The sequence below is a fragment of the Rhinatrema bivittatum genome, chromosome 3 (assembly GCF_901001135.1).
Source record: "Rhinatrema bivittatum chromosome 3, aRhiBiv1.1, whole genome shotgun sequence".
Lineage (NCBI taxonomy): Eukaryota > Metazoa > Chordata > Amphibia > Gymnophiona > Rhinatrematidae > Rhinatrema > Rhinatrema bivittatum.
In genome coordinates this window covers 569528559-569549258 of record NC_042617.1, presented here as the reverse complement: position 1 = coordinate 569549258, position 20700 = coordinate 569528559, and the positions used below count along the sequence as shown (strand labels likewise).

Below are 20700 nucleotides of genomic sequence, written 5' to 3'. Positions count from 1 at the left end.
AGCTTGAATCCATTGTGACTTCAGAATCCAATGCATGAGTCTCATGGCCAAGCAGGCCACTGGTGTGACATGGACTGAGGACGCCATGTGACCCAGGAGGACGAGAAATTGGCGTGCAGTTGCAGTATTCTGAGACTGTAACTGGTGAGCGAGCGACACGAGAGTTAACACTTGTTGTTGAGGTAGAAAAGCTTTTGCCTGCAAGGTGTCCAAGTCTGCCCCAATGAACAACAAGGTTTGAGATGGGACTAAATAGGAATTCCCGTAATTGACGAGAAATCCTAGTGAAATAACAGTGCGTAGAGTCAAATCGAGGGACGACCGAGCCGCTTGTTGGGTTGGAGCCCTGATTAACCAGTCGTCCAGAAAGGGGTAGACGTGAACACCTTCTTTTCTGAGGAAAGCTGCGACAACTACGAGACATTTGGTAAAGACTCGTGGTGCAGATGCCAGGCCGAACGGAAGCACTCAGTATTGATAGTGCTTGGGGCCTACTAAAAACCTCAGGTATTTGCGATGAGATGGAGTTATCGCAATGTGTGTGTATTCATCTTGGAGGTCCAGAGAGCAGAGCCAGTCTCCTCTTTGTAGAAGAGGTAGAAGCGATCCCAAGGTAACCATCTTGAACTTTTCCCGCTGGAGGTACTTGTTGAGAGCACGTAGGTCCAGGATTGGACAAACACCCCCCCCCCCCCCGATTTTTTGGGGATCAGAAAGTACCGGGAATAGAACCCTAGGCCTTGCTGCGAGCACGGAACGGGTTCTATTGCTCTTGACTGGAGAAGGAGGGAGACCTCTTGTTCCAGAAGAATGGAGTGTTCGGACGTTCTCCACGTCTGTAGAGATGGGGAGTCCGATGGCAGGGTGAGAGTTCAGATGGTAATCCTGAGCAATGATTGCCAATACCCATTGGTCGGTTGTGTTGACTGCCACATGTTGAGAAAGTGGCACAATCGACCTCCCACTGGTATGTTTGGAAGAGGAATCTGGCTGTTGCTATCCAAGCAGAAGTCAAAAACCTGAAGCAGGTCCTGGCTGGGGAGCTGCTTGTGGTTTCTGCTTTCGGACTTGGCGAGGTTGAGGCTTCTGATAAGGTCTCGTAGTACGGGACCTTGCTGGTGGTGGGTAGGCCTTCCTTGGATGGTAGAAAGACTTCTTAGAGTCCTTCCTGAAGGGCTGTCTTGAGGAGAAGTATGAAGGCATCGAAGAGAGCTGTTTAAGGGTCTCATCATTGACTTTTAATTCAGCCACCATTCGTTGAATCTGTTCACCAAACAGATTATCTCCCACACACGGCAGGTTGGACAACCGGTCTTGCACTTCTGGGTGAAGGTCAGAAGATTTGAGCCAGGCCCACCGTCTTGCTGAAATGGCAGCTGCAGACACTCTGGTAGAGGTGTCGAATATGTCATAAGATGTTCGAATCTCTTGTTTTCCTGCCTCAAAACCTTTGTTAACAAGGGTTTGTAGCTGGTCTTGGAATTGTTCAGGTAGGAACTCAGATAGATCCTGTATCTGTTTAAAGATGACACTATTGATTTGGGTCATATAAAACTGGTAGGCAGCAATTCTGGAGATGAGCATGGCTCCCTGGAACACTCTTCGACCAATGTTGTCTAGGAACTTTTGTTCCTTAGCAGGTGGGGTGGATGAGTGAGGTTTTGACCTTTCCGCCTTTTTCTGAGCTGACTCTACCACAACTGAGTGGTGATCGAGCTGGGATTTTTGAAAACCTGGGGCTGACTGAACTAAGTAAGTAGTGTCAGCCATCCTGTGAACAGGATTTTCCCAGTTCTTTTTGAGAAGATCAAGAAGTACTTGATGAATGGGAATAGAGGTGATTACCTTGGGGGCATCCAGAAATTGGAGTAACTCCATCATTTGGTGCCTGTCATCCTGTTCCGACTGAAGTTGAAAAGGAACCAACTCAGACATTTCCTTCACAAAATTTATGAATGAGAGGTCCTCTGGAGGAGAACGCTTTCTACTTTCAGTAGGAGAAGGTGGTGAAGGTAAGTCATCGGTGTCTGTTGAAGTATCATCACCCCAAGTATCTTAAGGATCGGCAGACTGTCCTGTAGGACGAGAAGGGGGTTGGATACCTAAAGGCCCCGGGCAAGGCTCCGAAAATATCGAAGGAATCGCCGGAGGCACCGATGATGGCATGGAAGGCATCGGTGCATGCATCGATGGCGCCGATGGACGTATCGGCACCGATGGATGAATCGGTAGCGAGGGACGTATTGGCATCGATGGCTGAGGTAAAACTCCCGATGGAGGAATGTGGAACGGTGTTTCTCCTCCCGATGAAGCCGTCCTCGGGGAGGGCATTGGAACAATCGGAGACCCAGGATCCATCGGTGGAAGGGCGGCCATCAGCGCCTCCATCCTGGACAGCAGTGGTGCCAGCGCTGCTGTAATCGGGTCGGTGACAGGTTCCACAATCGGTGCCGGAGGAACCTGGAGATGTTGTATCGCCTTGTCGATGGCCTCCTGAACCAGCCGGTCCAGTTCTTCTCGGAGACCTGGAGCAAGCAGCCCCGGCTCCGGAACAGAAGAGGGAGGCAGAGGCACAGCTGGAGGGACCACCTTTACAGGTGGAATCGCGGCTCCCAAACCCCAATCGGGTGAGGCTGGCCTTGATGACCCGGTCGCAGGAATGGCCGGTGCCTTTCCTGGACATGGCTTCTTCGACAGTGGCTCGGACAGTGGTGATGTCGATGACTTCGCTCCCTCGACAGTCCGAGTCTTGCGATGTTGATGACGATGTCTCTCCCTGCGATCCCCTCGATCCTGAGGGGGAGTAGCGGGTGTCGATGGCCGTGAAGACGTCGATGGTGGTCTGTCACCGGTCAGTGGTCGATGCTGGCTCGAAGTCGACAGTGCCGGTTCCGATGACGTCGATGCAATGGACGGAGTCGGGGTCTGAGCACGGAAGAGGAGTTCCATCTTCTCCATTCTGGCTTTGCGACCTTTTGGTGTCATGAGGGCACATTAGGTGCAAGTCAGGACATCATGCTCATGGCCTAAACACATTACACAGACTCCATGGGGGTCTGTGACAGACACGGTGCGAGTAAAGTCCGGGCACTGACGGAACCCCGACGCCATGGTCATTGAAAAAAATCGAGCCGTGGTACAGTCGACGGCCAGTAGGCCGCAAGGGCCAAACTCGACGGTAATTGACGGAAAACGGAGAAAATCTTACCGGAGTACCGCGGTCGAAGAAAAGTTCGAGGGACCCCTGTCGGGCAATTTAACTTTGAATAATTCCGTGAGGAAAATTCCTGTCAGGAATCACTTCAGAGCTCCTAAACCGTGAGGCTACTGCTGCAGGGAAAAAAGAAGACTGAAGGGGGACCCCTGCTGGCTGCAGGGTTAGTACCATGCTGGGCATGCCCAGTAGGGGCCAGTCAAAGTTCTGGAAACTTTGACAGAAGTTTTCCGTGATTGGGCTCCATCCTAATGATGTCACCCATATGTGAGGACTACCATCCTGCTTGTCCTGTGAGAAACACACTTACCACCACAAGCGATTTCTGCTTCTTTGCTATACTTTTCTATGAAACTGTGCTAAACAGTTCTATTATAAAGCCTGAGTGCTGGGTTTCCATCTGAGTCTGCAGATTTTATCCGAAATCACCAGGGGATATTACTCTGTGTTTTTAACTACCTAAGGACATGGGGATAAACTTTACTAAGTCCTTTTACTTTAGTTTTATGTAGGCACTTTTACCTTCCTGAGATTTCTTTTTTGTCACTGTTCTCTACAATATATTTTGAACATCTACTCATGTCTTCTTACTTCTATAACATAACCATTTAAACTGACTTGCCTTTTGTTCACTTGCCGTACTAACAAACAAGTAAACAAAGAAATAAATTCCAATAAAAGAAAGGATAAAAGCAAGCAAATACAGAAAAGACCAAAAACTGCAGAAAAGCCTAAGAACTGCAGAATTTGCAACTTTATAACAGCAGTACTTTTCCAGTGGGTGATGGTTAATAGTTTACTTCTCCCCAATACTAAAAAAAAAAAAAAAATTTCCCAAGGGGGGATTACGCGCGCCTGGCCTATTTTAAAAAGGCCCGGCGATGCGCATAAAGCCCCGGGACACGTGTAAGTCCCAGAGCTTTACTAAAGGGGGCGGGGCTAGAGGCCTCAGGCAGCGCGGCTCAGCACGCGCAAGGTGCACAATTGTGCACCCCTTGCACGCGACGACCCCCAGTTTTATAACTTGCGTGCGCCTGCGCGCATAAGTTATAAAATCGGGTGTAGATGTGTGCGCGCCGGGTAGCGCTCGCGCATGTACACCCGCGCGCACCTTTTAAATCTACCCCTATACTTTTGCTAGCAGAAGAACTTCAAATGTTTTATTAGTGCCTAGTCCTGGGTCAATTATACCTCAGCAATATAGCAGAAGTTTATTTAGAACTGCTTTACTGCAAATGGTTTAACTATTACAGATGGTTTAAATAACGTTTTAACTGGAGCATGTTTCCCCTGTGACCCAGTAAATGCATGGAAGGTGCTGTGTACAGAAGCCTTAGCTAATCCTCATATGGCACCTCAATGAATTTGCTATGAGTTAGATCTAGGGGCCTGATTTATTCCCCATAGACACAGAATGACAGAAAAACCTTAGTAAATCACACCCTAGGTTCTGTGCCAGGTAGTAATAACCTGAATTAAAGCAAGAACTCCAAAGCTATTCAAAACAAGGCAGCAATACTTAGATTATAAACCCTCTGGGGATAGGGAAATTCCTATGGTACCTAAATGTAATCTACTTTAAAGTGCCAGAAAGTCAGAACATAAATCAAAGCAATAACTAAAGCTCACCAGAGGCAAATATGTGCATTTTACAAACAGATACATCAAACTAAAACAGATAATCACAGATATTATGTTATTGTGAGAAGAAGCCCTGTGGTTGAATGCAACAGAAATGAAACAAGAGTTTGTTAAATGTGGTTAATATCTTTAAACATCAATATATATACTTAATTTACACTCTAAAAACAGCTAAAAAGCAGTGTACAGCAAATATTAACAATAAAATAATTTAATATCTACTAGATAAATGAAGCTTGACCGACATGCCGCAAATGCGCAGTAGAGAGCAGCTCTACCGCGCATGCGCGGGTGAGCACGTAGGTCAGAGCTTGCCTGTAACAAAAATGGTGCTGGGAGGAGAAGTAGCGGTGGCTGCGAGGAGCAGCAGTGGCAAGGAGCAGTAGCGGCGGAGCGTGCGAGCGAGGGAGGGAGGGACCTTCTCCGGAGATCTTCCGTTTGTGCCATCCGAAGGTGTTGTGAATGAACTGAGAGAGGGGGAGTGACTGAGGGGAGGGAGGAGAGAGTGACTGAGGGGAGGGGGGAGGGAGTGACTGAGGAGGGAGGGGGAGAGAGGAGGGGGTGACTGAGGGGGGGAGAGGAGGGGGTGACTGAGGGGGGGAGAGGAGGGGGTGACTGAGGGGGGGGAGGGGAGGGAGTGACTGAGGGGAGGGAGGAGGGAGTGACTGAGGGGAGGGAGGGGGGGAAGGTGAGAGGGAGGGAGGGAGACTAGAGGGGGGGAAGTGGGAGGGAGAATAGAGGGGGAGGGAGAGGGGAAGGTGAGAGAGAGGGAGGGAGACTAGAGGGGGAGGTGGAAGGGAGACTAGAGGGGGAGGGGAGAATGAGGGGGGAGGTGGGAGGGAGAAGAATGAGGGGGGAGGGGAAGGAAATGGACCGAAATTTTTTTTTTTAATGTAGCCCGTTGTTAAGGGCTTAACGGCTAGTATTCTTATAAACGGGAGCTGTAGGGGGGCAAACACATTGGGGTACATTTTCAAAAACAGCGCACGCGCGAACAAAAGAACGCTGGATTTTATAAGATACGCGCGTAGCCGCGCGTATCTTATAAAATCCGGGGTCGGCGCGCCCAAGAGGGTGCACATTTGTACAACCTGCCTGCGCCGAGCCCGGCGCGCGCTGCCTGTTCCCTCCGAAGCCGCTCCGAAATCGGAGCGGCCTCGAAGGGAACTTTCCTTCTGCCTCCCCTCACCTTCCCCTCCCTAACCCCCCCCCCCCCCCGCCCTATCTAAAAAAACCCCTACCATTGTCGGCAGATTTACGCCTGCCAGAGGCAGGCATAAATCTGCGCGCACCAGCAGAGTGCTGGCGCGCCATCACCTGACCCAGGGGCTGGTCCGGAGGCTTCGACCATGCCCCGGGCCAGCGTCACGCCCCCGACACGGCTCCCGCCCCGCCCCGAAATTCGCGCCGCCCACCCGACACGCCCCCTTTGCAAAACCCCTGGACTTACGTGCGCCGCCGAGCCTATGCAAAACAGGCTCGGCGCGCGCAAGGGGCTTTTACCCTTTTAAAATCCGGCCCATTATAAATAGCAAAGTAAGAAGAGGATTGCTTTGCACTGCTTTAGTTACTGCTCAGTGATAATCCCCTTTCCAATGCACTTTGGGTAAAAAGGAAGGTGACTGTATGAAGCAGGATCACAGCTTTTACCTTATGATGATTGCAGTGTTTATTATGGAATTGGCCTGTAACCCAAACACTTTGTGAAATGCCGTACTTGGAAAATGCACTAAATGACATGGAAATTCTTGTAGACGTAACAAAAAAAAGACTTAAACATAACATTTTTTAAACCATAAAAAAATAAAAAAGCAATCAAAGGATGAAACATCTCACCTCCAATGTCTGCATCAAAGTTGGTTTAATGGCATCCTTCATCAAAACAGCCAATGCACCTGTTACTCCCTAGAATTAAAGACAAAAACATACATATAATTAAAATGTAGTTCTTGAGACAATCCACCACATCACAAACCAAAAAAAGCTAAATTGTTTCATCAAAAGAGTTAAAAATGCAATTTAAATTCAAAGTTAGTATCAGCAGAAAATTTATACTTATAGAAGCCCATATTCAAAGGCATTTAGCCGGATAACTTCTGTAAAAAGTACAAAAAAGCCTGCAAAATAGTTTGCTCAAAAATGATATATTTAACAACTGGATAAAAATGTGCCAATTGTTTTTACTTGAACCTCTCCATCTATGGTCTGTCCTCTTACCCCTCTCCATCTTATCTTTTGCCCTCATAACCCCTTCTAGTCCTATATCCTCCGCTTTCCCACCTCTCCAACTTTGCTTCTCTCTGCAATCATGCCTCCTAGCCCTTAATGACCACTTCTTTCTCTCTTCCTTTCCTAGCCACCTAATTCCTTCTGTTTCACGTGTCCTTCCAGTCCTTTTTCCACCCTCCATGCTTCCTCTCACTTCTACCCTTCCTTCTTCTTCTGTCTCCCTAATCCCTCTTGCTCATCTATCTTTCAGGATCCTGGAGCTCGTCCACTTGATAATCAACAAAGGCCCAGCCGGTTGCCCTAGATCTATCATCGACAGCAGCCAACTGGGACCACATCAGCTGCATCAATGTAAGGCAGTCCCAGCAGCCCAAGAGAACTAAACACATACCACGCCTCATTAGCAGTCTGCCAAAACTATGGCGAGATGGTGGGGAACAAGGAACCCATGCAGCCCATTATTCAGGGCACAGCACCAAGAGCAGCAGCCACATTAGCTGTTGGGTCAGAGTGAGGGAGGAGCTTCTGCACCCTCAGCTTGTGTAGCGCACACTTCTTGCTTAGACGAGAAACCTGCATTTACTTTCATGTGCAAAGAGGATAAAAGAGCAGCTCCCACAGACCATACACGTAAACTGTCCTTGTGCCGGTCCTACAGATAGTGCTGCCGCAGCTCAATCTCTGGACTGCGCTCAGTAGGGGATGCAGAGGGGGAACTGGGAAGCAAGCCCAGAATCTCCTGGATGATCAAGGAGATTGAGATATCTGCGTGCTTTTGGGGATACGTCCTGGCATCAGCAGGAAGAAAAAAGGCAAAATGGCTGCAAGGAGGCTGAGCTTGAGACATAGAAACAAAAAAAGTAGCATTTTAAACACTTGCCCAGGAGAAAAATAAGAGCATCCTGCCATTTGGAACTTCTACTAAGAGAAGGAGTACAATATGTATAATCTATGCAGTTGAAAAAAACACTTTAAAATTGAAATAATTTACTGAGAAAATTCCTGAGAGTTAGTGGAAGGTATGTCTGCTGGTGAGTAAGCACGATTTGAATAGGTTGCTGCAAAAGTGTGCTTAAAACTTGCCAAGGAATTTGAGGGCTGAATCATTACTGTTTGTATATTTGAGTGTTAGGAGAATACTTAAAAGAGCTTGAATTAATCCTGTGTACAGTTTAAGGTTTAAATTTAATGCTGACTGTATATTCCTGAAAATAATTTTGGGAGTCTGCAAAAGTCACCTGCTTGCCCCTAAGGTGTGAGAGCTGGTTTATGGATAATTAATTATTGATGCTCGATTCCCAACTACCTTAAGTGACATTTTTGATATATAGGGGCCGATGCAATTATGTGCGCTGAAAGCGGGCGCTGACTTTTCAGCGCCCACTTTTTTATCGCACACATAGCACCCGCAAGGGGGGCGCCATGCAATATGGAAATTAGGGGGAGTTTATCGGCGGCCATTTTCATTACTGGCAGACGACCGGTTATGAAAACTGACGCCAAGTTTACCGGCATCGGTCTTCATAACTCGGCGGTCTTCCAAGTTATTTTATTTTATTTACTTTAAAAAAGTACAGAAAAGCAGTTTTTTTCTGCTTTTCTGTACTTCTTTTTAATGCGCTCAGCTATTAACACCTGCTTTATCATTGTTGTTGCGCTTCTCTGTACCTTTTCTAGTTTTGCTATATCATTTTTGAGTTGGGATGACCAGAACTGCACATTCTCAGTTTTACTCTCTATTCCTTTCCAATTAAGTCCGATTTTCTTTTTTTGACCCCTGCTATATGCTGAGCTAAGTAGAGTGTTATGCATGTCGGTCACAGACGGCTGCGACCGCGAGTACTCACAGCTTGTTCTGCTTTCCTACGCTGCACGGACCTCTCTGCATCACTACGTTCCGCGGGCCTCCTCGCGGACGCATGGACGCCATTACTTCCGGCTCCAACGTCAGGTCCTCCTAAGCGCATGTGCGTCACAAGTTCTGTACGAGTCCTATACGCCTGCCTTGTTCCTGAGACGCCGCTCCTGCTTGTATCGTGGACCTTGTCTGGCACCCACTCCTCGGGGGTCAGTGTGCACTCTACAGGGACCTATTCCCTGGCCTACCCCACTCCTTGGGCTGGCCCCGTGCCTCTTGGGTTCTATCTGGCTTCCTGCTCTACCTAGGCTCACCTTGGGAACTACTGCAGCAACTTGTGAGTTCTCAGCTGGCCTTCCCCGCTCCTCGGGGTTGCGCTGTATCCTTCAAAGACTGTTCGCGCCTTCCTGCTCCTCGGGCCGCGGTCACCTACTCCAAGACCACTCTGAGCTTCCCTGCTCATCGGAGCTTACTCCTTGTGATTCTACAATTGACAGCTGTCCTGCTCCACGGGCCTGTTTCTCCATTACTCAGCCAGCTACCCTCCGATCTCCAGGTACCTTCTACGTGAGCTACTAGACTTGGACTCAGGCTCTCCGCCCTGGGGGGTTCGCCTACTTTCTCCCTCTATGCCCACTGTGCTGTGGCTGTTTGGGCACCCATCATCCCGTGATCTGCCTGGCACACTCTCTACTCAGCCTCTCCAAGTGCCATCTATAGAATGCTACCCTTCAGGGGTCATCTCCTGGTCTCTGGGGCTCTCCCCTCGACTGTGCACAGAGCTTCCCTACACTCCAACACCTCGCCTCCTGACGGTGTGGACCTGTGGCCTCCTCCCCACAGGCTGTATCAACTCGCACCTCGGGCTAAGGGTCCACATACACACTAATCATAACACATAGAGCTTATATTAAGCCTACTGACAAACCTAGTAATCCCATCTCCAGGGAACATGATTGGTCCTTGGAACTCTAGACTTCCTAACAGCTTGATAGCTACCTAGCCATGCTGCTGGATGCAGTGAGCTCTGTGATGCTTTCTGTGAAGAGACCTGGAATTATACACAAGTACTGAGAGCACTAGACTTGAACTACCTGGATTAGCTGACCTTGGAAATGGACCTGATTGTGAGTACCTGTTTACTAACTGAAATGAAGACACTTAGAGCTGATGTTGAAATTGTCTGTTATGACTTCTGCTCAAGAAGAGCTGGTATTTGTTACGACTGTCGCTGCCCGACGTCTCCACTCCGCCCTCCTTACCTCACTGGCGACTCCTCCCGCGGTTGACAGACGTTTAGCTGCCGCGGTATCTGCCTGTTGACCTCTCCGGCTTCCCCGGCCTGGCTTGGGCACTGCCTCCCGCCATGCTGTCCAGCTGCCTTAGGGCGCGCGCGCTGTGTGGTCAAACTTCAAATACTTTCTTTGGCGCGAACCTCACGGGCGTCCCCCTGTGATGACATCACGCATCCCGGATACAAAAGGCCTTCACTACTGCTAGCTAATCGAGTTAGCAAGGAACTCCTTACGGATGGGATTCGCTCTCCGTACCTAGCTACTCTGCCTCTCCATTATTGGACTTACTCTATTTGGGGTACCCGCTCTTAGGGGGCCTCTCTCTTCTCTTTCAGGTCGCTGTCTGGAACCGAGGGCCCATGTTCCTGGACTCGCTGCCTGGACTTCACTTCTGCTTGGAAGATACCGCTGCCTACACCATCTGTGAGTTACTATCTACTTCTCTCTCAAAGCTGTTCCCTGGAACCAGGTACTCGCTCCTCGAGGGCCTGCCTCTACTCCAGCTCCTGTGATTCCTACCGAGAGAAACTGCTGTGTGAGTACTCAACCAACGAGGCTCTATTCCAGAACCCTGCATATACTTCATTGTACTCACTATCTCAGTTTCTCTTCACTACAGAACAGCCATTGTGGGATCGCTGTTCCAGAGCCCTGAGGGACTAAAAGCCCAGCCGGGCTTCATCTTTGCTCACTACTGCCACCTCTGGTGGCTCCTCAATATTGTTAATAAAAGATCTGTGTTGTGTGTCCTAAAGCTGAGCCTGACCTGTGGCCCCACACGGGACTTCCCCCGTGGGCGTGGTCAGCAGCCAGTGTCCAAGGGTCCACCCAAAACCTTACAAACAATAACAGATTGCTAACTCCATGGATCCGGCACAGCTCAATGCCCTGCAGGCCATTCCGGGCCTGGCCCTGCGCATTTCTGAACAGCAAGACGCATTGGAGAAACTCACTTCAGACCTAAGGTGCTAATTCTAGCAATGAAGGTCAGTTACATGAAGTAACTTTAAAGACTGCTGTACCGCTGGCTGCTCCAGTTCGTTTCTCGGGAGAAATTCAGAAGACCAGGGGCTTTTTACACCAGTGCTGCATGCATTTTGCATTACAGCCGTTTCAATTCCCCACAGCGTTTTCCAAGACTACTTACATTCTATCTTATCTTGATGGAAGGGCCTTGTCTTGGGCCTCTACACTGTGGGAACGCAAGGATCCTATTTTGCAGGACATAGATGGATTTTTGGACTTATTTAAATCCGTTTTCGATGATCCTGCTCAAGTGACCGTTGTCGGTTCTCCTCTGGTGGACCTGAAGCAAGGCAACCGACCACTGGCTGATTTTGCGATAGAGTTTAAGACTCTTGCTACAGAACTCTGCTGGGACCCCAAATGCCTGAAGACCCTCTTCTTCAGAGGCCTGGATACTCGCTTGAAATACAAGCTGGCTGCTCGTGAAACACCTACTCGCTGGATGAACTAGTGGGTTACTAGGATCAATCACCGGCTTCGTGATAAGGTGAACGAGCTCCAGCTTAACAGAGGACCTGGTCAGAAGGAGGCTAGTGCTAAACTTGCACCTCGGATGGTTCCAGTAATTCCTGTTGCCAGTGGAGATAAACCGATGCAACTTGGTCACGGACATTTGACTTCCAAAGAGAGGAGACTTCGAAAGAGGCATGGTCTATGCATGATCTGTGGACAGACTGGTCATGATGTCCCAACATGCCCAATTCATCCAGGAAACGGACGGGCCTAAGTCCTGCAGGAGGACTGTTCTTAGGCCTTACTATGCCCTCTCCTCCGCTCTCTCTCCCAGTCTCCTTGATCTGCGGACCATCTAAGGTTCAAACTCTTGCCCTGGTGGATTCAGGGGCAGAGGCAACTTTATTCTTCGACGCCTAGTGGAACATCTGAGGATTCCCCTTGTCACCTTGAATGTTCCACTACTCCTATCCTCCATCCAAGGAGAGCCCTTACCGGGTGACGTGACTTGCCAAACTGTACCAGTAACTCTCCGCACCAGAGCTCTCCATATTGAGTCAATTCCCTTCTTTGTGTTAGAGAAAGCCATGCACCCTATCGTCCTGGGGTTACCGTGGTTGCAGTCGCACCAACCCCAATTTGACTGGGCATCCTTGGAACTCTCCTGCTGGGGCCCAGGTTGTCATAAGAAGTGCCTTAAGGAGATTGCTCCTGTCATCTGCATGCCTACTACTCCAGCGATGCCAGGACTGCCGCCCCAATATGCATCTTTCAGTGATGTGTTTTCCAAAGAAGCTACTGTCATCCTTCCTCTGCATAGGTCTTATGACTTTGCCATAAGATTGAAACCCAATACTGAACCTCCTAAAGGACATGTCCATCCACTCTCAGCAATTGAGAACAAGGCAATATCTGAATACATTGAGGAGAATTTACGGAAGGGGTTTATTAGACATCGAAGTCTCCATCTGGCGCAGGCTTCTTCTTTGTGGGGAAGAAGGACGGTACCCTACGTCCTTGTATCGATTACCAAGGTCTGAACGAGATCACGATTAAAGACCGCTCCCCCCTGCCTTTAATCTCAGAGCTGTTTAACTGGCTTCAGGGGGCCAAAATATTCTCAAAACTTGACCTGAATGGGGCCTACAACTTAGTTCGCATTCGTAGTGGCGACAAATGGAAAACAGCCTTCAACACTCGAGATGGCCATTTTGAGTACTTAGTTATGCCCTTCGGCCTGTGCAACACACCCGCTATATTTCAGAACATGATGAACGACATCCTGCGGGACCTGCTGTACAAGAGTGTCTTGCTATACCTGGATGATATCCTGATATTTTTCCAGGATTTGCCCACTCATCTAGAGAATGTCAAGCAAGTACTACGCCAACTCCGTGAACACCGGCTCTATGCCAAACTCTCCAAGTGCGAATTTCATAAAGACTCAGTGCCTTTTCTTGGCTATATCGTGTCTAAAGATGGCTTCCAGATGGACACTCAAAAACTCGAGGGTATCAAAAATTTGTCCCAACCTACCAGTCTGAAGGCCCTGAGATGATTCGTGGGGTTTACCAACTATTACAGAAGCTTTATAAAGAACTACTCTTCTTTAACCGTACCCTTGACCGCAATGACCTGCAAGGGTGCCAACACTTCAAAATGGTCTGCGGAGGTCATTTCCGTGTTTGAGAAACTAAAGACTGCCTTTTCCACGGAACCATGCTTGCGGCATCTTGACCCCAACAAGCCCTTTATCGTAAAAGTTGATGTTTCAGATGTTGGCGTGGAGGCTGTACTGAGCCAGACTCGAGACTCTAAAGCCTTACGTTCCTGCTCTTTCTTCTCACAACGTTTCTCCTCGGCAGAGAAGAACTATGGGATCGGCAATAAAGAGCTCTTGGCAATACAGCTTGCATTCGAGGAATGGCGGCCTTGGCTCTAAGGCGCTCAACATCAAATAACCGTATTCACGGACCACAAAAATCTAGAGTATCTCTGCCATGCGCAACATCTTACCCACAGACAAGCTAGATGGTCCTTATTTTTCAATCGTTTTGACTTTGTGCTTAAATATCACCCTGGAGACAGAAATAAAAGAGCTGATGCTTTGTCACGCTCCTTTCTCTCGGAGGATGTGCCTGAAGAACCTCAGCACATAATTGACCCGAAGAAAGTCATCTTGGTGACTACACATTCTGTGTCCGCTGGTAAGACCATCATGCCTAAACACCTCAGGAAGAAAGTGCTCTTTTGGGCACACGATTCCAAGCTGGCTGGCCATCCTGGTCAACACCGTCCCCTGCTTAAGATCCAGAAGTTTTATTGGTGGCCTACTATCAAGAAGGATACCCTATCCTACGTGGCATCCTGTACCAACTGTGGCAAACACAAACCTGCTTCTGGCCAACCGTGGAGACTGCTACAACCACTGTCAGTTCCGGAACAGCCTTGGTCACACATCGCTACTGATTTTGTAGTTGATTTACCCCCTTTTGGAGGAATGAATACCATCTGGGTAACAGACGATCGCTTCAGCAAGATGGCCCATTTCATGGTGCTGCCTGGCCTACCTTCAGCCTTGCAGCTTGCGAAGCTCTTCATGTCGCACATCTTTTGCCTTCATGGCCTACCAAGACACATTGTCTCAGACTGAGGATCTCAATTCACGGCAAGATTCTGGAGGGCCTTGTGCAAGTTATTCAACATCTCTCTAGACTACACTTCAGCCTATCATCTGCAATCAAATGGCCAAACAGAACGGATGAATAGAACCTTAAAACAATTCATTCGAATCTACGTGAGTTGCCGTCAGAATAACTGGGCCGAACTGTTACCTTGGGCTGAATTTGCCATCAACTCTCATCCAGCAACATCAACTGGATCAACACCTTTTGAAGTGGTATATGGATGCTCTCCAACACCGCCACTTCCACTGAAGCTCTCAGTGACGTCCCCAGCAGCTCAATCTACTGCTGATGAAATCCATAACCTGTGTACTCAGACGAAAGACATGCTAGTTAAAGCGAGTGACCGCGCTAAGAAGTTCTATGACGCTCACCATTCTCAAGCGCCTGTCTTCAAACCCGGTGACAAAGTCTGGTTATCTACCAAACATCTCAGACTGAAGTTACCCTCCACTCGGATCACTCTTCGCTACGTTGGACCATTTCCAATTCTCAGACGTCTTGGCAACATCACTTTTAGTCTGAAGTTACCACCCGGCCTAAACATCCACAACACTTTTCACGTTTCACTCTAGAAACCTCTCATACTCAGTGAATTCTCTTCCAAGACTCAGGAACCACCTGCCATCAACGCAGAAGATGACCTAGAATTCAAGATTGAAGAGATTCTTGATGTCCGAAGAAGAGGCAAAACGCTTGAATACCTCCTTTCTTGGGAGGGTTTCAACCCCGAAGAAAACTCTTGGGCGCCTCAGGCTAACATCCTTGATAAAGAGATGCTCCGTCAATTTCATCTCGCGCATCCTTCAAAACCTAAACCTGGTACCTGCAGACGAGACCGCCCTTTGAAGGGGGGTACTGTTACGACTGTCGCTGCCTGACGTTGCCCCTCTGCCCTCCTTACCTCTCTAGCGACTCCTCCCACGGTTGACGGCTGTTTGGCTGCCACGGCATCTGCTTGCCGTTCTCTCCGGCTTCCCTGGTCCGGCTTGGGCGCTGCCTCCCGCCATGCTGTCCAGCTGCCTTAGGGCGGGCGCGCGGCCTTGCTTCAAATACTTTCTTTAGCACGAACCTCAGGGGCGTCCCCCTGTGATGATGTCATGCATCCCGGATACAAAAGGCCTACACTACTGCTAGCTAATCGAGTTAGCAAGGAACTCCTTACGGATGGGATTCGCTCTCCGTACCAAGCTACTCTGCCTCTCCATTATTGGACTTACTCTATTTGGGGTATCCGATCCTCGGGGGCCTCTCTCTTCTCTTTCAGGTCGCTGTCTGGAACCGGTACTCGCTCCTCGAGGGCACATGTTCCTGGACTTGCTGCCTGGACCACTTCTGCCTGGAAGATACCGCTGCCTACACCATCAGTGAGTTACTATCTACTTATTTATTTATTTATTTCGGAACTTTTATTACCGACGTATAGCAATTAGCCTTCACTCCGGTTTACATTAAAAACAACTTGTTACATCGATTTGACATTGGAACAGAATAGAACAGTCATTTTACAATTGAACGAGAGATTACTTATGGATCAACTATAACATTTTAACAGAATAATTTCTAACAACAAGCTAATAGAACGGTGTGTTAGGACTGAGAGGAGAGTCTGAAATTCGGTAGGCGGAGTGGATTAGAGCTTTAATTCACTAAAAAGGGCACATTAGAAGGAGATCGGGAGGTAGAGAGGTATGGATAGGTGAGAGGTGTGAGAGGAGAACATTCGGCAAGTTTAGAGTGTGCAGCCTACATGGATATTGGGGGATGGTAGTAGTTTGCCGCTTAGCCCACGCCATCTCTGAACGTTTGGCTGAATATCCATGTTTTCAGTTCTTTTTTGAAGGATTTGATGTCATTCAGTGAGCTTAGGTATTGTGGCAAAGAGTTCCATAAGTTTGGTCCTACTATGGAGAAGGCTCTGTTCCTAGCGTTAGTAAGCTTCACCAAAGGAAGGGAAGGAATGTCTAGGTGTAGTTTGCAGGCAGTTCTGGTCGTTCGTTGAGGTTTGTGTTGCTGAATCATGTTGTTGAGTGCGGTGTTGTCTGCTTTGTATATAGCATTGTGAACTATTGTTATTCGTACCGAGAGAAACCGCTGTGTGAGTACTCAACCAACGAGGCTCTATTCCAGAACCCTGCATATACTTCATTGTACTCACTATCTCCGTTTCTCTTCACTACAGCACAGCCATTGTGGGATCGCTGTTCCAGAGCCCTGAGGGACTACAAGCCCAGCTGGGCTTCATCTCTGCTCACTACTGCCACCTCTGATGGCTCCTCAATACTGTTAATAAAAGATCTATCTGTGTTTTGTGTCCTAAAGCTGAGCCTGACCTGTGGCCCCTCACGGGACTTCCCCCCGTGGGTGTGATCAGCAGCCAGTGTCCAAGGGTCCACCCAAAACCTTACAAACAATAACAGTATTTGAGTTACTGAAACTCCCCGAGGTGAAAAGGAACCAGCATATTTATGTCATTATTTATTTATTTATTTTTATTTAACATTTCTTTTATACCGATATCCGTTCGCACATCGTATCGGTTCACAGTGAACAAAAAACCATTGGGCAGTGCCCGTACATATAACAGATAACATAATATAATATGATGAACTAGGCAACATATAAATAATTTATGGGAGGAGCCCTTACATATAACAGGCATCAATGGGTAGATGCTATGGAATATAACTATAACTATATACATGATAGTGCAAAGAACAAAATCAGCAGACATAAAGGCGTTCATACCAAGATATCAGTATAACATTCATAGGGGGGTTTTATGTAATAGGGGGTGAGATGGAGTAGGCTTGCTGAAAGAGCCAGGTTTTAAGTTTCTTTTTGAAAGTGGGGGTATAGGTCTCTATGCGGATATCATGGGGCAGTGATTATTATCCCTGTGTTTAAATTTAGAATCTGAAGGACTGGGGTTTACGATGTATTCAGGCTGAGAACCTGACACTGATTTTTCTCCACGACTGCTTGCAGCAGCATCCTGGAGGTCATCCTCCAAATCCAGGAGATTCCAGAACAATCCTGGAGGGCTGGCAATTCTTGTACTCACCCACAGGCAGGGTGGGTGAGTACTAGAATTGTGATCAATGGATCACAACTTCCAAATGTGATTATGCCAATTCACTTAGTTGGGGAATGGGCAGGGGTGGTGGTGGTGGTGGTGGGGGGGGAGAGAACGGACAGAATCAAGGGGTCCCTAATTGAGTATTTAACATTTTTACTCCAATTTACAGAATTTACATCATCATAGTCAAGATATTATAAACACAATCAACATAAATAGGCAGAATTTATTATCTTAATCCCTGATTACTATCATTTTTTCTGTCTCTAATTTAAACGCAGCAGACTTATTTGATTGCATTAAAGTACAACTTTTAAAGGAAATCATATGCCCCTTCATTATGCTTCCTGCAGTCTCAGATCAGTCACAAGGCATGCAGCAAGCTTTAAGGTCAGGAGTCAATGAATGGAAATTACAGAAGAGGTATAATTTCCATTAGATTTAATCTTTCTCAACAGAGAGTAATATTAAACTATTAACCAGTGCAAAGCACTAACTGTACTAGGTAATTCAATAAACACCTCAAAATATACAGTGCACACACCTGTGTACTCAGTAAAGGGTCACTTATGGTCCCCAAAGAAAAACCTGATATTCCACCAACAAAACCAAAACCAGGCTGAACATTCACATTGAGGATCTATAGTGCCAGAGGCTGTGGCATACAAAGAGACATCATCTGTTATCCATTTACAACAGATGGGTAGAAAAATATATATATTTTTTTATAGAACAGGGAAAGCAATACTTGCTTGTTTACAGATTTTTACAATCTGAAACAATCTGCAAAAGGAAACTTGCAAATACTTCCCCCAGTCCATATACAAAAAGCAAAACTCTTAAACTGTGTTAAAACAAAAAAGATCTATCTTGCCCTTATAAGCCAAATGTAATACATAATGAGGACATTTAAAATCTTGACATTACAGATTTGTTTGCTGGAAATTCCAAAATTTCGATGCAGATATTAATTCTATAAAAAGTCTCCAAAGATTTTGAGGTGACTGAAATGACCAAAAATTAAAATCATGGCAGCATAGTAGAAATTTCACATCTGGATCATTATGCCTTTGTGATATCACCACTTCCCTGTAAGTACTAAATAAGTTTTACACTCAAAACCGGCCTAAGCATGAACAAACAGAAAAAGAGAAAGAACAAGTGTTTCTTATAAAAGGTACTAACAGCTTCCTAAGTAAGATGAATGGTTACCATGGTAAGCTATACACCAGTACCGCACATATGGGGTTATTTTCTGCCTGCCGGTTTTCTGGAAAGGGATAATCAGGGAAAGATATCCCTCTGAACTTTTGATCCAACTATTACTGCGCTACATAAGAACCAGTTTAAATTTAATGGCAAATTCTTTCCATAAATTAGAGTGACATTCATAGGTGCTAAATTAGGCACATGCCATCTCCTGCTTACCTTTTCATGGGCCATCCAGAAAATAACAGACTAAGCACTTTCTACTTAGACCCAGGCTGGTAATATCCTTTTGTTGCCACAGATTTACCGAGAAGGCATTTACGATGCGCCATAATCCAACAATAAAAGCTTACAATGAATTATGTATAAGCGTCGGGTCACAGATCTGGATGTCAAAACGCTAAAGAAGAGTACCCTAATGCACACTGACCTTTTTTTTTGGAAAGGAACATTTCTGAAACATATATTCACACGCTCATAGGCAAACAAATCTGGGGGGGCAAAGTAAAAACTACAAAAGGTTTAAGGTGAATTTCTGAAAGCCCGGCGAACGCCAAAACCGGGAGATGTGTGCAGAAGTCGGGCTCGTGCACACTCACTGAATTTTAAAAGCCGGCCAGATGCGCATGTATCTCCCGCTGCTCGCATATCTCACTTGACTTCAAAGAGGGGCGTGGTCTGGGTGTTTCAGGGTGTGGCTAGTAGATGTGCACGTAAATACGTATGCGCCCCGGCACGCGCCCAGATCCACAGCCACGTAATCTTACTTCTTCTATGGAGGTGTAACTTAAAAAATAAAACAAAATTAGCCATTTCTGCCAAGTTTAAGGGGTTTGGGGTAACTGGGGCGGGGGGGGGAGAAGAGAAATTTTCTGGAAGTTTTGGGTTTTGCTTCTGACCAGTTTGCTAGTGTCGCTCGATTATTGTTTCTCCCTAAAATTACTTCTGCTTCACCTAATATTACTAATCATGATTTAACTCATTTTACGGAAATTTCTGATGTTGAAATTATTGAACGTAGAATATTAATTTCTTTTTATTCCATTCAAGATTTAAGTAAGGTAATACAGAGGTGCTTTAGGAATTTAACCTCTTTATTTTATGGTCAAGTCAATCAGAATTTTCCCTGACTTAGCTTGAGTAACACAAGAACGGCGAAGACAATTTCTTGATTTACGCCAAGAAGTTACAGCGATTGTCTGTTTCTTTAAATTGTTTTACCTATGTAAATGTGTTATCAACTTTAAAAATGAATGTTTCATATTCTTTTTGCCTGAGCAACTTAAAGAATTCTTGGAATCCAGGAAACCTATGATATCTTCTCTAATTTCTATTCAATAGGGCACAATTAATTAGCCATTCGATCTATGTTAAGCCTGTATCTCACTATACTGAATTTCCCATAATATTCCCTGTGGGTTTTTCTCTCTCTCTCCTTTTGTTAAATTTTGAATAAGGAGCTTGCATTCGCAGTTCCTTATTCTGTTTTTCTGTGCACCCTCTGACTTAATATCATAGCGATATTAAGTAGGAGGTCCCGAAAGTTTGAAAAAGTAAAAAAAAAAAATAAAAAATTGAAATCGGCCCGCGGCTCATGGGTAGAAAACTGGGCGCTCAATTTTGCCGGCGTCCGGTTTCCGAACCCGTGGCTGTCAGCGGGTTTGAGAACTGACGCCAGCAAAATTGAGCATCAGCTGTCAAACTCGCTGACAGCCGCCGCTCCTGTCAAAAAAGAAGCGGGCCCTAATTTAAATAAATTAATTTACTGAATTGCTCACACAGGAGAGTGGCCTGTATCAGCCTGTAAGTTTGTACCTGAGGCAATGGAGGGTAAAGTGACTTGCCCAAGGTCACAAGGAGCAACAGTGGGACTCGAACCCTGGTCTCCTGATTCGTAGCCAGCTGCTCTAACCACTAGGCTACTCCTCCACAAAATGCAGTTTGTAATCCAGTTAGATAATGTCCTCTTAGTTACTGCAATGCCCAGTCTGTTTGGATCATAGACATGAACA

General features: G+C 46.8%; 1 protein-coding gene across 1 annotated transcript in view; it reads right to left on the bottom strand.

The window, feature by feature from the left end:
- The window catches only part of MTHFD1L (methylenetetrahydrofolate dehydrogenase (NADP+ dependent) 1 like), a 623332-nt gene that overhangs the window by 363914 nt on the left and 238718 nt on the right, over window positions 1–20700 (bottom strand). The window contains exon 19 of the mRNA XM_029596548.1: window positions 6692–6760. Coding sequence (XP_029452408.1) covers window positions 6692–6760 — 69 coding nt within the window. The remainder of the gene's footprint in view (window positions 1–6691; window positions 6761–20700) is intronic.